General features: G+C 51.0%; 3 protein-coding genes across 4 annotated transcripts; 2 read left to right on the top strand and 1 right to left on the bottom strand.

Moving 5' to 3' along the window:
• Positions 1–2,650: 2,650 nt before the first annotated feature.
• TrAtP1_010924 (uncharacterized protein) lies at positions 2,651–3,496 on the top strand (the record flags this gene model as incomplete). Its single annotated transcript, XM_066114905.1, has 1 exon — positions 2,651–3,496. The coding sequence occupies one exon, from the start codon at positions 2,651–2,653 to the stop codon at positions 2,957–2,959; it is 309 nt and encodes a 102-aa protein (XP_065971002.1). The 3' UTR covers positions 2,960–3,496.
• A 694-nt stretch (positions 3,497–4,190) lies between these two features.
• Positions 4,191–8,482, top strand: TrAtP1_010922 (uncharacterized protein). Of its 2 annotated transcripts, none has more exons than XM_066114903.1 (9): positions 4,191–4,755; positions 4,816–4,936; positions 5,033–5,107; positions 5,166–5,198; positions 5,278–5,319; positions 5,384–5,686; positions 5,789–6,016; positions 6,082–6,118; positions 6,184–8,482. In XM_066114903.1, the coding sequence occupies exons 3-9, from the start codon at positions 5,073–5,075 to the stop codon at positions 7,219–7,221; spliced, it is 1,716 nt and encodes a 571-aa protein (XP_065971001.1). In that variant the 5' UTR covers positions 4,191–4,755; positions 4,816–4,936; positions 5,033–5,072; the 3' UTR covers positions 7,222–8,482. The 2 variants fall into 2 exon arrangements, with proteins under 2 accessions (XP_065971001.1, XP_065971000.1); XM_066114904.1 differs by having other exon boundaries at positions 4,191–4,936; positions 6,184–7,187; positions 7,290–8,482.
• A 3,576-nt stretch (positions 8,483–12,058) lies between these two features.
• On the bottom strand, positions 12,059–17,233 carry TrAtP1_010921 (uncharacterized protein). The gene has a single exon (XM_014092353.2). It carries the CDS (start codon positions 17,216–17,218, stop codon positions 12,548–12,550), a length of 4,671 nt encoding a protein of 1,556 aa, XP_013947828.2. The 5' UTR covers positions 17,219–17,233; the 3' UTR covers positions 12,059–12,547.
• Positions 17,234–17,399: the final 166 nt, after the last annotated feature.

Raw genomic sequence — 17,399 nt, 5'->3', positions numbered from 1 at the left:
GGGTCCAGGGCTGTTTGCGCCTTGTCGGCTCTGGCGTCAAGAGCTTTGCTTGATTAAGCGCAATGCCGAGCCAAGAAGCTATTCTAGCTGCTGAAGGAAGAGTGTGACCTCGTATCTTTAGATGATGAGACGATTGACTAAGAGACAATGGCTCTCGCTCATTTCCTGTAGATCAGGAACGCGCTTGATCAGAGCGGGGCCAATGATGAAAGTGGCTGAGATGTTATGCAGTGTGAAGCCAGCCAGCCAACCACATTGGCGCTTGCACGGAAGAGTAGCCTATTCAGGACGGCAGGCTGAGGATTCGATAACTGACTCGATATAGCCTCTTGGGGGTCAGTGCTTGCTTGGCTACGAGATGCGCGCTCCGACAGCAAGGATATGCGACCTTTAGTAATATGCCGCGCTTGGGTGCTCTGTTGCTGCCGCCGCCTGTGACGACATTGACCACGCTTCGGGATCGCCAGTTGACAGGAGATGGCACATGGAGCTGGACGGAGTACTTGTACATGCGCTCCGTGCGGTCGGCCCATAGATTTGCTCGGCCGACAGGCGTACCAGAACCTGTCAATGGCCTGCTGCCGATATCCGCGGTAGGATCTGCATTGACAAAGCAACAAGTGAGACGAGCGCCAAGATTCTTCCTGGCTTCTCGAAGACCAGGGCCTGGAGTTCAGCTGGCTTCGGGCAGCGCGCCAACCAAGTCTGGGTATATCTGTCTGCTAGCATGCAAGGCCATACGGCAGTTGTTTGCTAATTGTTACTGTTTATGGACTCGACCTGCCTCCTGGCACTGACATGTCGGAGATCCAGACTCTGAGAACCTTCCGGCCCTGGCTAGCCGTTTGATTAGAGAGATAGGCGAGGCCGCTGGATTAATCGCCGTCACTGCGTCTAGCGGCAGATTTCGTGGCTGTCGTGACAGCAATCCTCCCAGGTAGACGCGGTTCCTGGCAGCTGGAACACCGCCAGATACCTGGTACGAGCAGTACGAGGGCAATTTGCTGGTAACGTTAACCCCAACCGGGGGGGCCAAGCAAGCAAAACGCCCCCTAGCGGTGCACTGACCGTTGGAGGCGCTCTGAGACGCGCGATGGAGGACTTGCGAGAGCTTCGCCTCAACGCCTCAAAAGCCCAAGGACGAACCGGCCGTTTGGATTTAGGCCGAGAGAGGCGCGCCGGTGCGTAGAGCGCAGCACAGAGCACCTGACAGCAAACATGGACGGCATTATTATTATTCGTGCATTACAGTACATTATGCGAGCACCGACCAGCATTCGTGCAGCATGTGCTGGATGGAGCATCGCCTCTCGGTGCCTCCTGGTTGACGGAGAGCTCACCGGTATTGCCCAACATGGACTTAACATGGGCGACAGGGAAGACGATTTGACGACATGTGGATATGGAGTACAGTACCGCGATGCTTTGGCCGCATTTCTGCACAGCGGCAGCCGAGGACTCCGTGGCGGCCAGGGCGCTAGATGCCGTCGCTTGTAAAAAGTACTGCTAGCTAGTGCTGGCACTTTGCGCTGGTGAACCGGCCTGCCGACTTTTTTTCTGAGAGCTGCTCCAGTATTTGGTGGGTACGCTGCGGGTTGATTGCACTTGGCCTTCGACCTGCTTGCTACAGTATGGGTAAGGTTTGGTAAGTGTCTCTTGGCTTACTGGTGTTGTTTGCTGTAAGCGAGACTTGGTCAGTGTCTTTGCCCAAGCCTCAAGTTGCAATAAACAGTGCAGCAGGCAAATAGCAATCAGTCAGGACTTGAAGAATTGATGCATAAATGGCTGCCTTCTTGAAATGGTGGCATGGGTCTAGACGATGCTTGCTGAGTTGCGCCTGCCAATGGCTCCAAATAGGTCAGTTACCTACTGTAGGCAGGGAAGGAGGCAGGGTTCGGCGTGATGAGATCCCAAGTCAGACGGCAAGTGCTGCCTACCTAGGTAGGCACCTGGCCGGTCTATCCTGCGCAATAGACTGACAGGCGCCCGTAGATGTACAGACGCAGTACTGCACTACTGAGCTACAAATGGGCTGGGCTTGCATGTAAGTTGGCATTAGGGTTCTGTTGCAAGAGCTAATCGGTGCAGTGCTAGAGGCTGCATGTGCATGCGCGGTGCAAGGCAAGTGCGCTTTTCGGGAAAAGCTGCCTGTGACGACAAGGATCCACACCCGCCCAGCGGTGGACAGCGGCTGGCCTCTCTGGTGGGCATCTCTGGTGGACATCTCTAGTGGACATCTCTAGTGGACATCTCAGTGGACATCATCTCTGGTGGGCATCTGTGGAAGCCACCGAGTTAAGCTCTTGGTTCCCGAAGACTTTTTCGGCTAGCCGGCTTGCACTAAGACGGTTGGTAGATGACTCTGGCGAACTCTGTGCTAATTAGGCTTTCCATCTCATCTTCAGCCTCTGCTTAGCATTTCGGTTGCCGCATATCGGGATGATGGGGGGCGAATTCGTCTTGAAACTCAAATGCTCCTATCCTCTAGGTACCGAGAGTCCTCGGTCGCAACATGGACCTGTGAGCGGCAGTGAACCAGTGCGAGCCAAAAGTAGATGCAAGTTGGGGCGTGATAATAATAGCATAGTTGAGTGTTCCTTTCTTCTCATCTCATTTCACAGATACGAAGAGACAGAAAGAAAAGGCTCCAATGGCAGCCTCTCAGCAAGGCTCTGGGGACCTCACTCCCACGGCGCAGAGGATAATTCCGCAGGCCACAATGTGCTGGCACCATCTGATCCTCGTCCGATGGCGTCGAATCGCGCAGTTCTGTTTCACCCTGAGAAAAGGCCGGCCCCAACTAACGCTGTGCCATGGCGTCTGGCCCAAAAAGCCTAAGCCCGCGAGCAGGGTGCGAAAAAGCAACCAAACGACGTCTGCTGGTTCCATCCCCCACATTGCCCGCACCCTGGTGGCCAAACCAGGCCGACGGCTCGCCCCAGTTGTTACCTATTTTTAATTCTGGTGCTGTGGGCATCGTGCCATGTGCGTCATGCCTCTGGACGCTTGCTGAGGCCAGGGAGCCAAGCCTCATCAGGCCGTCACACCCCTAGCCCGAACTGTCCAGAGCCTTTTCGCGGGCTCGTACGAAGCATCATTGTCCATCACCCATCGCCCATCACCCATCACCCATCACCCGTCTCGCCCCCCTCTCTCCACTGCGGTGCCGACCGGAGGCCCTGCTCTCTTGCGTTGCGCTGCGCTGCGCTGCGCTGCGCTGCCCCGTCTCATGGACATTTGCATGTATTCGCATTTGCAGGCAAATGCTGTCCGGAGTTCTTGGCGCTGAGAGAAAGCCGATGGTCCCTTGCCTGCGACGGTGCCCGCTTATAGGTTCTCCGTTGCTTTGTGTCTCAGATATGTGCCTGTAGGTGTGTGTTGTGTATTCAAGCACGGTAGCCTGGCAAGCGCACAAAAAAATAAAATAAGAAAATAAAAACCTTACTGTCAAACCCTAGGAACCTCTTGGATACATTCGATACAAAATTCAACTGCAGCATACATGTACTTACCAAATGCTTTCATCTGTGCTGCACCGCACTTGTGCCATGTGCCCTGACACAGCACGGTAAACCGCAGACGAGCACCAAAACCCCCACTAACCGCTACGACTCACCACCTGAAAACCCCGAGTCGCACAGCGCGTGGCACCCCCTTCCACCCCCCGTCGTCCGGGACATGGCCGCTGAGGGGCCTTTTGTCAAAGCCAAGTACCTGCTGTACCCGTCGTCTCCTGCCAGGCTAAGCCTAATGGGCCCCTACGACGTCGGCGGACAAGCAAAGCTCTCGCTAGCACCAACGCTCAGACTGGAAGGATCTAGCAGCTAGCAGCAGCGCTACAGCTTCGGCGAGGTCAGGCCGGGGCCAGGGTCAGGGAGGCTGCGCCGGAACCCGTACCTGTACCCGTACCTGTACCTTTGCCAGTACCTGCGCCTGTACCTGTGCGTACAGTGCCGGCTGCCATGGCTGAGTGGCCGCCTGTAGGGGCTGGCCGCCCACTGTAGCATAGCGCAGTACAGCGTAGCGCCCAGCCTAGCCCAGCAGGCGCCGCGCCGCAGCAGCACAGCACAGCACAGCACGCTTGGGGCAGAGGCTCGCTGAGCGTCCGGTGGGATGCCGCCGCCATTATTTAACATTCCCCAGTCCCCCAAGCACCTCCCCTCTCTTTTTCCCTTCCCTGGTCTTAACACTCCAAATCTTCTCGATTTCCAACGTTCGCTCTCCCACATTCGCTCACCCTTTCCTCTCGCTCCTAGGAAGTCCTCGTTGACTCCTGTCATTCGCTTTTATCGGTGCTCTCGCTTTTTTGATCCTCCCCACAGCCGCCATTTCCGCTGCAGCTTTTTTTGCCCGCCGACTCCGCCGCCAATATCTTACTCGCAGTCAACGGATCATCAATACCACAAAGAAGAGATCTTATCTGAATCGATAAATCAAACATCTTTCTTGCACGGAATACATTTCTTCAGCTACGCCAAGCCACGTCTAAGCTTTTCGAACTGCGCAACATTCGAACAGTCCAGACCAGCTGCTAGCCGCGGGTTTTCAAGTCCTCAGGACCGAATTCGAAATCGCCGTAAATGTCTATCTAAAAGAGCTTCTTTCTTCGCACCACCACAATCGCTTTCCACAATCGCTACCAAACATATAACGAAAAAAAACCTTCAAAAACATTTCTTTTTTTACGACTATAACAACTTTACGTTTAATTCAAAGAGTTGGGAGAGAAAACTTTTTATACGCCATATTCAATCGGTACTATTACTTTTCAAGAGAACGTTGGAGCAAGGATCCAGCAAGATTAATCGACACTAGCTACTGCACATCACAGCTATAGCTTGATAAACCAAGTATTTGGGACGACAGCCAAGTAAACCAGCCTCACAACTCTCGCTCGCTTCTCAAGCACAGCCGTTTTCAGCTGTGTTTTCTTTTCGTATGTGCCGTCTGCTCTGCTATTCCGCCCACAGCTCAATCCATTTCCTTCATCTGCTACATAATTTCGTCTGCTAACCAGCGCTTCTTCTCATAGGTCACCTGTCACCAATCTCAACACTTTTCCATTATCAGCAATGGCTGGCCCTGGCGGTGGTCCTCCTCGTCGCAGGTGTGTATCCCTCTTCTCTATTGGTTTTCTGCGCGTCAACTGACCTCATCCTCAATAGTCACACCAAGTCTCGCAAAGGCTGTGAAACGTGGTACGTATTAATATCTGCTGTTGCTTGGACGGCAGCTCTGATGAAACCCGCAAACTCTGGTCTAACTATGGCTCTACAGCAAGCGTCGCCACATCCGTTGTGATGAGAGCTTTCCTCAATGGTGAGTTTGGCCCATTCTGATTTCAGCTAGATGCCTCTCTTTTTTGCTAACGCCATGCCCCCAGCCGCAACTGCACCAAGCACAAGATCCGCTGCCCGTACAACGATGTGCAGGTTCCTGATGCAGGTCGCTCAACCACGCCGGACAAGCCCGATCTCATGTGGACTCCCGAAATCGAAGTCTGCATTGCCGAATGGCAGAGGACCGGCCAGTTCCCCTTTCCATCGCTCAACATTTATCCAGCTCCCGTGGCGCAGACCCTTTCCCCCGAGGATCTCCGGTTGATTCACCACGTTTCCTCGCTGTACGTTCAGCTGCAGGCTTTTGGCGCCAACAACTTCACTTTGTGGACGCGTCACATCCCGACGTAAGTAGTTTCACAGGAACCATCCGTCCCCTGCTTCTCCGGCACCTTGCCGTTGCCAGTGGTAGCATAATGCTCAACCAGACACTGACTTGGTGTTTCCAGCCTGATAAAAATCGGAGCCACCACTCCCTATGTGATGCATGCGCTGTTGGCATTTTCCGCCATGCACCTGGCCTTCTTGACCGATTGCCCTCTCGTCGGCAGCATGGCTTTCGAGCATAAGGGTAAAGCCTTGAGCGGCCTACACGCGGCCATTGGCTCATTCTCTCGCGATACGTCTGACGCTATCCTTGCGGCATCTCTGGTGCTGTCGTGGCAGGCCACGGATTGGTAAGTGTCGCTCTTGTGCGACTTTTGTATGAGCAATGTATCACTAACCGAATTTCACTCAACAGGCGCAGCTGGACCCAGCTTATGCAGGGTACTTCGACGGTGCGTTTTTTTCCCTTTTTTGCTAGCACATCTACATCACATCATACTGACTTTTTCCCCGTTAGGTGATTGATGCTATGGAGCCATGGAAGCATGAGTCTGAGTTCACGGACTTCATTGCTGAGAGCAGCACGTTCCCAACCGCTCCTCCTTCCCCGGACCCTGAGCATAGGCCCACCCAGCCGCGTAAGGACGACATTGAGGCCTATCAGCGAACCCTCGAGCAAGTCATCAAGGTGGAAGCTCATCTGAAGCACTACAAGGAAGACACCACTCAGATGCAGCACTTGATCAGCTTTCTCAAGGGTTCTCGTAAGATCAGCCCCACTCTTTCCATTGCCCAACAGTTTGAGCGCCTCCAGCCCCTGAGGACTTGGCTTTTCTGGGTTCCAGTCGGATACCTCCAGTCTCACCAGGCCTCTGCCAACTCCCTGGTCGCCATCGCTCACCTGTACACTGTGGCTTTGTTGATGGAGCGTCTCTTTCCCGAGATTGGTGCGGCCTACTTTGGCAGCCTATCCATGACCCCCATCGAGGAGATTGCCCGGCGGCTCATGTCCATCAACGTTGCGAGCACTGTCAAGGGCACTTACCAGACCCCGCTCACGCTCATGGAATTTCCCATTAATACCGTCAGTGAGTTCCGGTCTCGCATGGGCTGGATGAGTCCGCAGAGGACCCCTTCGTTCCCCACGTTCCATCCTCCCAACTTCCATCATCTGGAGGAGGTGCCACCGATGATCCCCGCAACGGAGTCCTACATGCCATATGGGAACCCGGCTTTCAGCTACAGCGCTGAGGAGATGCCAATGCTCAACAGCCCTGCCGCGCCTGCTCCCCATGGGTCGCTCAGTCCGCTGGTCATCTCGTCTCCCTATCCTCACCAGCAGTATCTGAATGTCCCTTCTCCATCCTTTGGTGGCGCCTACAGCCCGGCATCGTCAACCTTTGAGGCCTCCATTGCATACAGTGATTCGGAAGAGTATGGTGCGTATGACATGCAAAGCTTTCCTCCTGGCCAATCGCCCGTTTTCGAGGATGCGCACTACAGCAGTAGCTACGGCGTCGGGTTCGTTACTCCCCAGCAGCCCGTGTGGATCTAGGCACACACACCCGGCTCTCCAACCCCGGCTCGAGGAAGCACAATCGGAATTGACCGTTTGCCACCCAGGAACTCCAGTACTTCAGCGTATCCGCCTCTAGATGGCTCGTCCACAATGGCACCATCCCATCCGCCACTTCCATCGCCATCACCGTACCAGTACCAGGACCCCCTCGGCATGCTTCCTCTTCCTGAGTCTCCAATCCAGCTGTCAAGCAAGCCGTACCACCGACACCGCCAAACCGCTTCGGCGTCTTCTGCGCCACACCCTCCATCACCGCTGTCACGCGCGCCTCTAATTCCGAGCTCTTCTGAGCCGCAAAGCAAAGGCAAGCAGCGAGCGGTCTGATGGAGTAGCACTTGGACACCATCAGACTTCTACAACTCCGCGACGAGCCTCACCAACCTCCTCTCATATGGACAACCAACCCGACGCAGCTGGCATCTGCTTCCTTCTCCTCCTCTTCTCCTGATTTTTCAAACGCAGACGCAAATGTACAACATTCCTTAAGACGCTCGCTACCATACAACAACACTACGATGAATGGGCCTTGTTTTTCTCTTTATTGCTCCTGTCAGCCACAGCCTGCTTGAGCCCAACGCCCGACGACACTCCTTTTTACAATCTCGAGTTGATCTCGACAGAACAATCCTTTAACGACACGAATAATTACCAACTAACTATTAATGTATTATCTAATACGCGACACTCCTTTTATGATACCCTCCAGCTTAATCGACAATCCTTTAGACGAAGATACCCCAGATCACACACACGATCACACACACTCCTTTATGAAATTATTACGTTATGACGAACACCAGGTCGACATAGAGTCACTCCTTTATTGGGATAAACAAAAAATGGTAATTGGGCGAATTGAATATCACACTGCATAGCGACTGTTTATTTTTGTGCTGTCACGCACATTTTATCGGATAGAATATGGCGTTTTCGCGGCGTTCAAACGAACACACGGCGGGAGAGAAGATTTTTGATTACATTTTGTATTTTGGACTTTTGTTTTGTTTTCGGAAAAAAGCAGCTTGGATAATAGGTAGATTATCAGCAGGCATAAAGTGCCATTGATGATGAACTAGGGGCGTGTATGCGACAGATTTGTGTGGATGAATGTTTAATAGCTGTTGCAATGGTGTATGGGGAAAGCTGCTGCGAAAATGCTTATGGTCAATTCACGTACTGCCTCTAGTGGCAGCCTGAATTTGGATTAATACTACTTCGTTCGAACATTGTCTGAATATCTTTGAGTCCCAAAACTTGATCCATCGAGAACGTGCCGTACGAGGTCTGCGTCTTTGTGCATACAGATTCTAATTGGATAGACCCTACAAGGTATGATGATATCTCAGCGAACCTCAATTTGTGGATGATTACTGACGCTTTTCCTTTAAGTTTCTTATTCATTCTCCCTTCTATTCTTCTACTTCTGTCTCATGTCTGTTCCGGATCGAATGCATTCGATCTGAAGGTGGCAGCATAAATTTGACGCCGAAAGGCCCTCCCTGGTTGCTCACGTCCCAAAGGCCCCGAAGGTGCGAAAGGCCTCAAAGTGGAAATTTGAGTGGCCTACTTTGGACAACTACGATCGGACAATCTCTGATCTACTATAGTATCGACGGATAATCTTTGAACCACCTACTACTACTGGTATCGGATAATCTTTGAAGATGAGATTGGCCTGGACTGGGCTGGGCCGGGTGGTTTGTTCGTTGGCTGGTTGATTCCCCTTGCCTCTGCATTATCTTGCCTCTGGTCTCCAGCAAGCCCAGCCCCTGTTACCCCAACTAAACCCATCTTGCTGGCTCTACTGTACAAGTAGGTAATAGTTCCTTCTGGGAGATTTGTTCCCCGTCATACTAAGCGCCCTGTTCTAGATTCTCTTTCACCTGCAGTAGGTCACGGCGGCAAAATAGGGCCCCCCCTACCTTTCTCGCATCATGGCACCACACACATCACACATATCCTTGGCGAAGACGAAACGGTGAGGTGGAGGGTGTGGCAACGGCGTGCCCCGTAACGGCCAAAATCCCTTCAATATTGTTTTCAACCATCTTTCCTGGGTCCTTACAGGCCCTGAACGGATGAGACCGGGGGCATCTTGTGTATAATACGGAAGCCTAGACTGGAAAACGGGATGGGGGGTCAAGAGAGGGAGAGAGGAGGCTTGCGAGGGGGGAAAAAACGGAGAGGACAGGAAACATGAAGAAGAAAAGATACCGACTTGGCTAGGGATCATTTAGGCGATGGCGGATATCTGCGCCGTTCTAGGTCTAGCCAGTCCACGGGGTGTGGGCTTTTGGACTTGGGGGACGCTTGTGAATACGAGAAATGGGTGGCAGGGGGGGGTTGGTTGGTTTGTTTATTGGGGTGGGAAGGGGAATCTATTTATGTATATGTATGTATGTATACATACGAAGAGGAACAAAGAAAAAATAAATGCAAGCATAAAAGAAGAGCGTGCATGGGGAGGGAGTGGAATCTGGTTTTGTGTTTTACATCTCGTTCGGGTAAGGGGAGTGAGTGGGGGGTTTTTTTTGACGATGTTTATTTTGGTGTTTTTGCTTTTTTTTTTTTTTTTTTTTTTTTTTTTTTGTCAAGGGAACAAGCCGTGCTTGGAGATATTTTGCATTACTCCTTTTTCTTCTTTTTGTCTAATAATTAGTAGAAAGCAACTATTTGATGAATTTTCGACGCGGCGGGTTTTTTGCTATTATGAGACGCCAGATGTTTTGGGGGCAGAGTAAATACGAGGTTTTGCGGTCTTTTTTTTTTGGGAGACTTGGCAGGACTATTGGAATAGCTTCGTATAAGACAGAAACAAGAGCAAAAAGGAAATGAGATGTTTCTATTATTTGTTAACTTGTCGTATAGCGAAATTGTTTTCAAGTTTGTTTTTCCGTGCAAAAACTTCTTTTTTTTTTTTTTTAATTTGGCAATGGGCTTAGTATGCTGGGGAGTTGACTTTTGGAAGAAACGAGACTTCTGAGGATGACAATACGAGTTGCCAATAAAAGTTTGACAAGGAGATTGGAACGAGAGGTTCAAGGGACGGCTTACTTCTAGGAATCACGAATTATTCCATTTCTTTTTACCCCTTGTTGGATTCCTTTCGTAGTTTATTATTAGAAAGTTTTGACTTATGAGATTGATTCTTTGCAACTCTGTTGGAACACTTCGGCGCTGTACCCTGTGAGAGAGAGCTATATTTAGGAGTTCCCAACAGGAATTGTTCTTTTTTGCTTTTACTTCGTGAGATATCTGCAAGCAACGTTGTATTCCTCAAACCTAGTTTTGAGCTCTATGTCCGAGCACGCGATGTCTGTCCAGGCCGGAACACCTTCGCCTCCTGATCTGCACTGAAAAAGAAGTTTGCCATCATCGTTGCGAGCCAATAGGACCACGAGAGACAGCTCATTATTCACTCACTCATCCTGCAGCTCCGTTAGTTTGATCCACTGAGCGACGCAAACAACTTCCCCCCCCTTTCCCTAGCAAAAACTGCACACGCCCTCACTGTCCTCGCCTGTCAAGGAGAATCGAATCATACGTCCCAACTCTTGCTAGTTTGCCCTCTCATCTCCAGGCACGCAAATTTCATACAGATGCCCGGTACGAGTCATCTTTTTCCACCCGCCACCCCTCGGCAGTTTTTCCCCCCTCGTATTCCAGCCGCCCCGGTGAACGCCGTAAAAGGAGGCGGAGTCTAAAATGGGAGGAAAACAACTACTATAGGCCCTTTCTGTAAGGCAGATTCGATTCATTGCTGGGCAAGAGTGAAAAAAAAATTGTTGCCCGATGCCCTGCCTTAGCGCTTAGGTTGATGGATGCCAATAGTCTTGCTGTTGGGCCTTCGGAGACTTTTTCCAAAGATGACATGTAACATGGGAACTAGGATGGATGTGCTATTTTGAGAGACAAAGATGCTTTACAGTTGACAAGTGAAAGAACTTTTAAAAATTGTGATTTGTCTTTGTAGAAAGTACAGTGACAAAGCCAAATAATGCCTTTCAGGGGGTGGAGCGTGGCTGATATACCCATTTTGCTAGTAGTTTTGGAGATCCTGGGTCAAACTGTGTCGGGGATCCCCGGCCCAGTGAAGATCTTTGATCAAAGCAAAGATTGACGACGTTAGGTATCATCTATAGCCCAACATGCTTTTCTGTATGGACAAAGCTGTGTACAAAAGCGGGAAACTCTTTGGTTGCTGTGAACTGACGAATAGTGCCCCAAGACCACGTAGTGAGCAGCATATGGAATACTGACATGTGATTTACACGCTGACATACTGCATATGTACTGACATCATGCATACATACCTTGATAATGATACGCTGTATCTACAGCGTACAGTGGCACTTTACCTTGGGCTTACTGTACTCCGTATACATAGGTACCGATATATCACTATGAGTTTGATAGAACATAATTCAGCAACATCACAGTTACATTCATCTCTGTATATCCTGGATTAGTTGTGGTGGGGATCCTGGCCCAGGAAGATCTTGGATTAAAGCAAAGATTGACGCATTATCCGTAGCCGGACATGCTTTCTACGTGAACAAAGCTGGGTACAATGCCGTGAAGCTCCATGGTTGATGAAACCTCCCACACTATCAAGGACTTAGTGAGCAGCATATAAGCATACATATACATATTTTCACATGTCGTATATATGTTGGCATGCCGTTTATGTACTGACATGAATGACGAGCGGCATACCGTAGATATCGACGTACTGCGTGTATGCTGACAAGCAGGCATGCTGCTAACGTGAATAGAATACAATTCATACGTCACAAGAACAGGCATATCTATAGCATAATTCTAACTTTATTCAAGCTGCCTCCAAACAGCACTGTGCACTCCAACTAAATGATATACCAACTACCCGCTTCTCCTCTCCTTTCTCTTACGCAACACTACCCCATCTGAGCACTCAAGAGAGGATCTAGAAAGAAAGAAAAGATGAAAGACTCACCCATTCGATTCCCCCCGCCAACCACTACTCCCCGGCTCCTCATTTAAATACACAAATGCTCTTCATATATACAGATATGTAACTCCTCGCTGTGTGGCGAAATAAGGGGGGAATATGATGTAGCCACTGCGATAAACAGCAACAACAAAACTAATACAAAGGATGTGGTATGTATGCTTATACCAAAATAAAAAAAAGAAGAAAGAAAGAAAGATATAAATGGTGAAAACGAGGATATACTCGCCCAGCCGATAGAGCAAAGGGCAAACAAACAAAAGCAGGCACCATGGCTTTAAACTATATCTAATAAAAATGCGCTTTAGTCAATCATGTAGTAATGACCTCCTGGTGTACAAGCCGTATCACCCAACCGGCTTCAGCCACGCTGGCAAACTGGAAGCACCACTTCTTGATGTTTCCACCCGTGGCTCCATTTGCTGGAACACCTCCAATGACGCCGTCGCCGCTCTTCACTTCCTCCCAGACGCCGCAGACGATACCTCGACTACCCATAGGCGTGAAGCATCCACTTCCAAGAACAGCATCCAGTAGGATGATAGCCTTCTCAGAGCTCTTCTTTGGTATAGTCGTGACCGTGACTCTCTTTTCGAGGCCGTGGTCTGCTCGGAGGGCCTGACGCCAACCAGGAGGTGGTCGGCGGATTTGCAGGGTGCAGTTGCCATAGTCTTCCCACTTCGCAGACGAGACGAGAAGATGTAGCCGAATGCGAATATTCTCAGCGTCAATGTTCACAGGGCCCGCGCCGCTGTGATCAACGCTCACAGATGGCGATCGAGGCGTTCCGTATCCTGATGAAGAGCCAGATCCATAGAGGCTGTTGTTGCCGCTTCCACCTCGGCCGCCGCGCTTGTCAATCGATGATCGCGCGAGATTGAAAGACAGATTTCCAACAAGAGTGAGCTTCTTGAGGAAACTGGTTGCGGACTGAGCGGAAGACGGTGTGGTGCTGGCACCATCTTGATACTGCGAAGGTGCTCTGACTGAGCTGCGGTAGCTGTTCTTCCTACCGAACCAGGTGCGGCGGCGGCTGCTCGTGTCTCCATCTTGAGGAGGGGCTGGTCGCTCTCCAAAGCCTCTGAAACGGGCTTCTTGCTCGAGCTGGATATACTTTTGGTTGTTGAGACGAGCATGGTGCACGGCCGTATAGAGAAGATAACTTTCAGGGCCATTCAAGCAGCGGAAGCGGAAGTTGCCGCCTTGGTAAACTGGTGCCAGCTTGCAGTGGCCCTGCAATGAAGACCTAATTTCAAGATCGACCGCAGTGCTCTGTCGAATCAATACCAGGGGAGTAAGATCCAGTGCGATGATGGGCTTGTCATCCATCTGGGTATAGTTGCTATCTCTGAAAGTGAAGGCCTCAATGAGACCATCGGAGACAGTAATCGAACAGTGATCAGGATGAATGTCCTTCCAAGCACCCTTGTCAGACCATCTGGAGATGGTGGCTAAGCATCGCCCCGACTTTGCAACACTACCATTCTCTGACGATGGCTTTCGTCCATGAAGGCCGGCTTGAGAAGCAGAGTTGGACGGCGTCAGGCTGACTTCAGATCCGTGAGTATACGATGGCGCATACGATGGGGTCCATGAAGGAGCATTGGAGCCTCTTCTCCGATCATCCTCTTTTATGCTATAACCAAGCTCAGTCTGAGGAACATCAATGCTCTCCATTTCTTCGTCAGACGACTCAGATTCGGACTCTGTTCCAGACAGGTCGTCATCTTCTGTTTCCGATTCCTCTCCTTCTTCCACTATCGAGGATACAGCAGAAGAAGACAAGCCAGATGCAGTAGAAACCTCGGAAGGTAAGTACTCATGCTTGAGAGGAGAGGAACCTATCCTCTTGAGCCCGGCGGCGACATGGTGGTCGACAGGTGGTTTAAGCAGTGACTGAGACTTTGCTGTCTGCTGGGGCGTGGGGCTAAGAGTTCGGTGAATAGGCGGTCGCGGCGGCGGCGTGTCATTGTGGTGAATGACAGGAATTGTCTTGGAAGAGCCAGACCTCCCAACTTCTTGTGCGGATGTCTTTTGTTTTTCTCTACCAGGAGCTCCAGGCGCAGCTCGCGTAGGAGTCGGCGGAGCTGATAGTTCGCTGCCGGAATCATCTTCGGTGATTTCGGATCGAGTTGCCGCACTTAGCATGCTCTGAACGCCAACTGGAACATCCGGTAATCTACCAGGAGCGTCCGATCCAAGCTCAGATTCATCCAGGATGCTGGGTTCAGGCTCTCTGGGTGGGACGGGAGATGAAGGTAGAATGTCCAGCCAGTCTAGAATCTGCTCCTCTTCATCTGCCCATAGATTGAGCAGCTCATGCCATGGCTTCCCGTTGTGGTTACCGCGAACCATAAGTACCAAGTCCAGCTTTCCATCTCCTGAGCGAGCAGAGACAAGAGACATGGAAATGGGCGGGAAAAGAAGATATGAACGTCGGCCGTCGCCCACTTCTCGAATGAGAAGATCTCCTTGATCTCCATGTTGGCTTTGATTATCTCGGTGCACTAGTTCCACCTGACATTCCAACCTTTGGCCGTTGGAGTGGGCAATATCAAGCGAGAAAATATCCTTGGCGCTGACTTGACGGGTTACCTCGATAGTAATGGACTTGGTCGGGCCAAGCGTTCTGAGGTCTCGAGCTCTTGTAGTATCCGTGTTGATGGCTTCCTCGTCAATGATCCTAGCAACTTCTTCTCTGTGGCGTCGGCGTGCCTTTTCTTGCAAAGCCTCAAAATCTTTGACCAGCTGGCTAGTATCGGGAGAAGAAAACATTTGGTCGACACAAACAATTAGTCTGGCCATCTGTTTCACGCGGAGGAGCGGCTTCTTCAAAAGGTAGGCGACGGCCACTCGCTCTCCTTGGTCGTTGACTAGATCGCCATTTGCGTTTCTGGGCAGGGCACCAAGAAGAGAGTCGTCCCCTTCTGGTACGCCTCGTCGTGGCGCGAGATTGATTATCAAGTCCTGGAAGCCCAGCCTCCAGACACTCAAGTAGTTATTATACAGTGGGACAACGCCGTGAGCCCAGTTAGCCATCCGGCGAATATCTGTAAGAGGAGCTTTCGAATGTGCGGTTTTGAGCTTTTCGAGGGCGACTCCCATATCGACTACTGACTTGGAGGTAGTGTCGACCTTGACCTTGGGGGAAGAGTTGGGGGAAGTATCGGTTACCACGTGTGAGAGAAGTACGGGTACCACGCCGTCGACCAAAGTCTTGAGCTCTCGCTGATACAGGTTCTCATCATCGGCAAACTCTTTCAGCAAATCATCGGCAGTTACATCATTGGACAGCCCGCGAGCCTTTCGTAAGCTCGGCCTTGACCTGTTATTCATGATTCCTTGAGGAACATCCTTATCGTCAGGCAACGATAGGACAGAAACCAGGTCAGAGTGCTTTGTTAGCCTTCTCTTGAGCCCTGAGCCCTGCCGCTGTGGGATTCTCGGGTCAGCCGACTTCGTGACTGTCGTCGACCGAGTGAGAGTCGATTCTGTCATATCTGACTCTGTTTCCGACTGGCTAACGCTAGAACCAGCGGAAAGGATTGTCGAAAGCTCATACTGGCCTTTTGTAGGGGGCCGGAGGCGCGGTCCGGCCATGTGTGGTGTTCCTCTTGAGCTGTGGACAGATGAATCCCTATCAGTGCTTGAGCGCGTGTCCGTAGTAACCCAGCTACTCAAATCAGAGTTAGATTGCATGTACTGGGAATCCGCGTCAAGCTCTTCTTCATCTTCTGAAGATTCAAATTCGATTCGGCGCTCTTCGCGGCTCTGGTAGCTCTTTACCGGCTTCGTAAGCTCTGCAGATTCTCCTTGAAATGCTTCCTTCAGAGCGCCAAGGAATGGCCGTCTCTTGCTTCCTGATTTTGACTGAGATTGTGAATCTCTTGTAGCTCGGCTCCTCCTCAGCCCGTCTGAAGATGATGATTTCTTTTTGGAAAGCTCCCTCTCCTTCGATGCCCCTGATTTAGGCGTTGAGTTTGCAGAGCCAGGGGCACTTTGAACCGTCTCCTCTGTTTGTGCTGTTTCTACACTGGAAGTAACATTGGAAGTGAGATCAGAGGTAACATTTGAGACTATACGCGAATCAGACGCCATTGAGGTCTTTGTCTCAGCCGATGGTTTCCTTTTAGGCGTGGCCTTTTTAGGTGTGGTTTCTTTAGACGAGGTTTCCCTAGACGCGGTTTCTCTAGATTTAATTTCCCTCGATGCGGTATCCCTCGATGTGGTTCCTCGAGGCGTGGTCTCTCTGGGTGTTGTCTTTTTGGGTGCTACCTTTTTGGGTGTGGCCTCTCCAATGGTAACATCGTCGTCCTCGTCGTCCTCGTCAGTCAATGTGGATGCAGGCGACGTCGGCCTATTGTCTTTGTCATAGGGCTCAACAGTGTTGTTGAGCCACTTTTCAATGCTGGGAGGGTTGTTGGGTACAGCATGCCGTGGTGGTTCATTAAGATCTTGAATAATCTTTCTGCCCTCCTCTACCACCTTTTTCAGCACGTTTGGCATGGCTTTCAGGCTCGCTGCTCTCTCCATTTTTGAGCGCTTTGGTTGTTGCTTTGGCCTGCTCTTGGGAGGGCCCCGTAGAGGCAAATCCAGCTCACTAAAGGCAGAATGCCCAAATGGGATATCCCCCGGGATGTCAGCCAAAGATTTATTTGATAAGGATGTGCCCAAATCTGATTCCAGAATTTCCCTGGCACGGGAACCAACGTCTACCGATTTGGCTCTAACGTTGGGACGCTTCGTCCCACTCCTTTTCACGCCGGATCGAGGCTTCTGCTGCGATCCCTGGGGCGGGGTATCAAGGTCTGACATTGATAATTGGGTCGCTTCCTCGACAGCCTTGATCAAGTCATCAATTGTGTGCTTTTTGGGTGCAGCACCGGCTGTTTTGCTTCTCTCGCGCCCAGGTTCTGATCTGGAGTCGGCCATTGGTTTTACCCTGATACCGTCATCCTGAGTTGCAGATGTCGGAGGTTTCATAGGTTTAACTCTGATACCATCATCCTGGGCCGCAGTTGACGAAGGTTTCATAGGTTTAACTCTGATACCGTCATCCGGAGCTGCAGCTGACGATGGTTTCATAGGTTTGACTCGAATGCCATCATCTGGCTGCTTGTTTTGCACCGGAGCAACCCGAATTCCATCGCCGTCGCTTTGCTTG

Source organism: Trichoderma atroviride, chromosome 6 (genome assembly GCF_020647795.1).
Source record: "Trichoderma atroviride chromosome 6, complete sequence".
Lineage (NCBI taxonomy): Eukaryota > Fungi > Ascomycota > Sordariomycetes > Hypocreales > Hypocreaceae > Trichoderma > Trichoderma atroviride.
The sequence above is the reverse complement of the archived record's forward strand: the minus strand, read 5'-3'. Positions and strand labels throughout refer to the sequence as shown.

Coding starts and splice junctions, on each gene's coding strand:
- TrAtP1_010921 (XM_014092353.2), bottom strand. CDS start 17,218: ATGAAACCTCCGACATCTGCAACTCAGGATGACGGTATCAGGGTAAAA.
- TrAtP1_010922 (XM_066114904.1), top strand. CDS start 5,073: ATGGCTGGCCCTGGCGGTGGTCCTCCTCGTCGCAG. Junction 5,108..5,165: donor GGTGGTCCTCCTCGTCGCAG/GTGTGTATCCCT, acceptor CATCCTCAATAG/TCACACCAAGTCTCGCAAAG. Junction 5,320..5,383: donor GATGAGAGCTTTCCTCAATG/GTGAGTTTGGCC, acceptor CCATGCCCCCAG/CCGCAACTGCACCAAGCACA.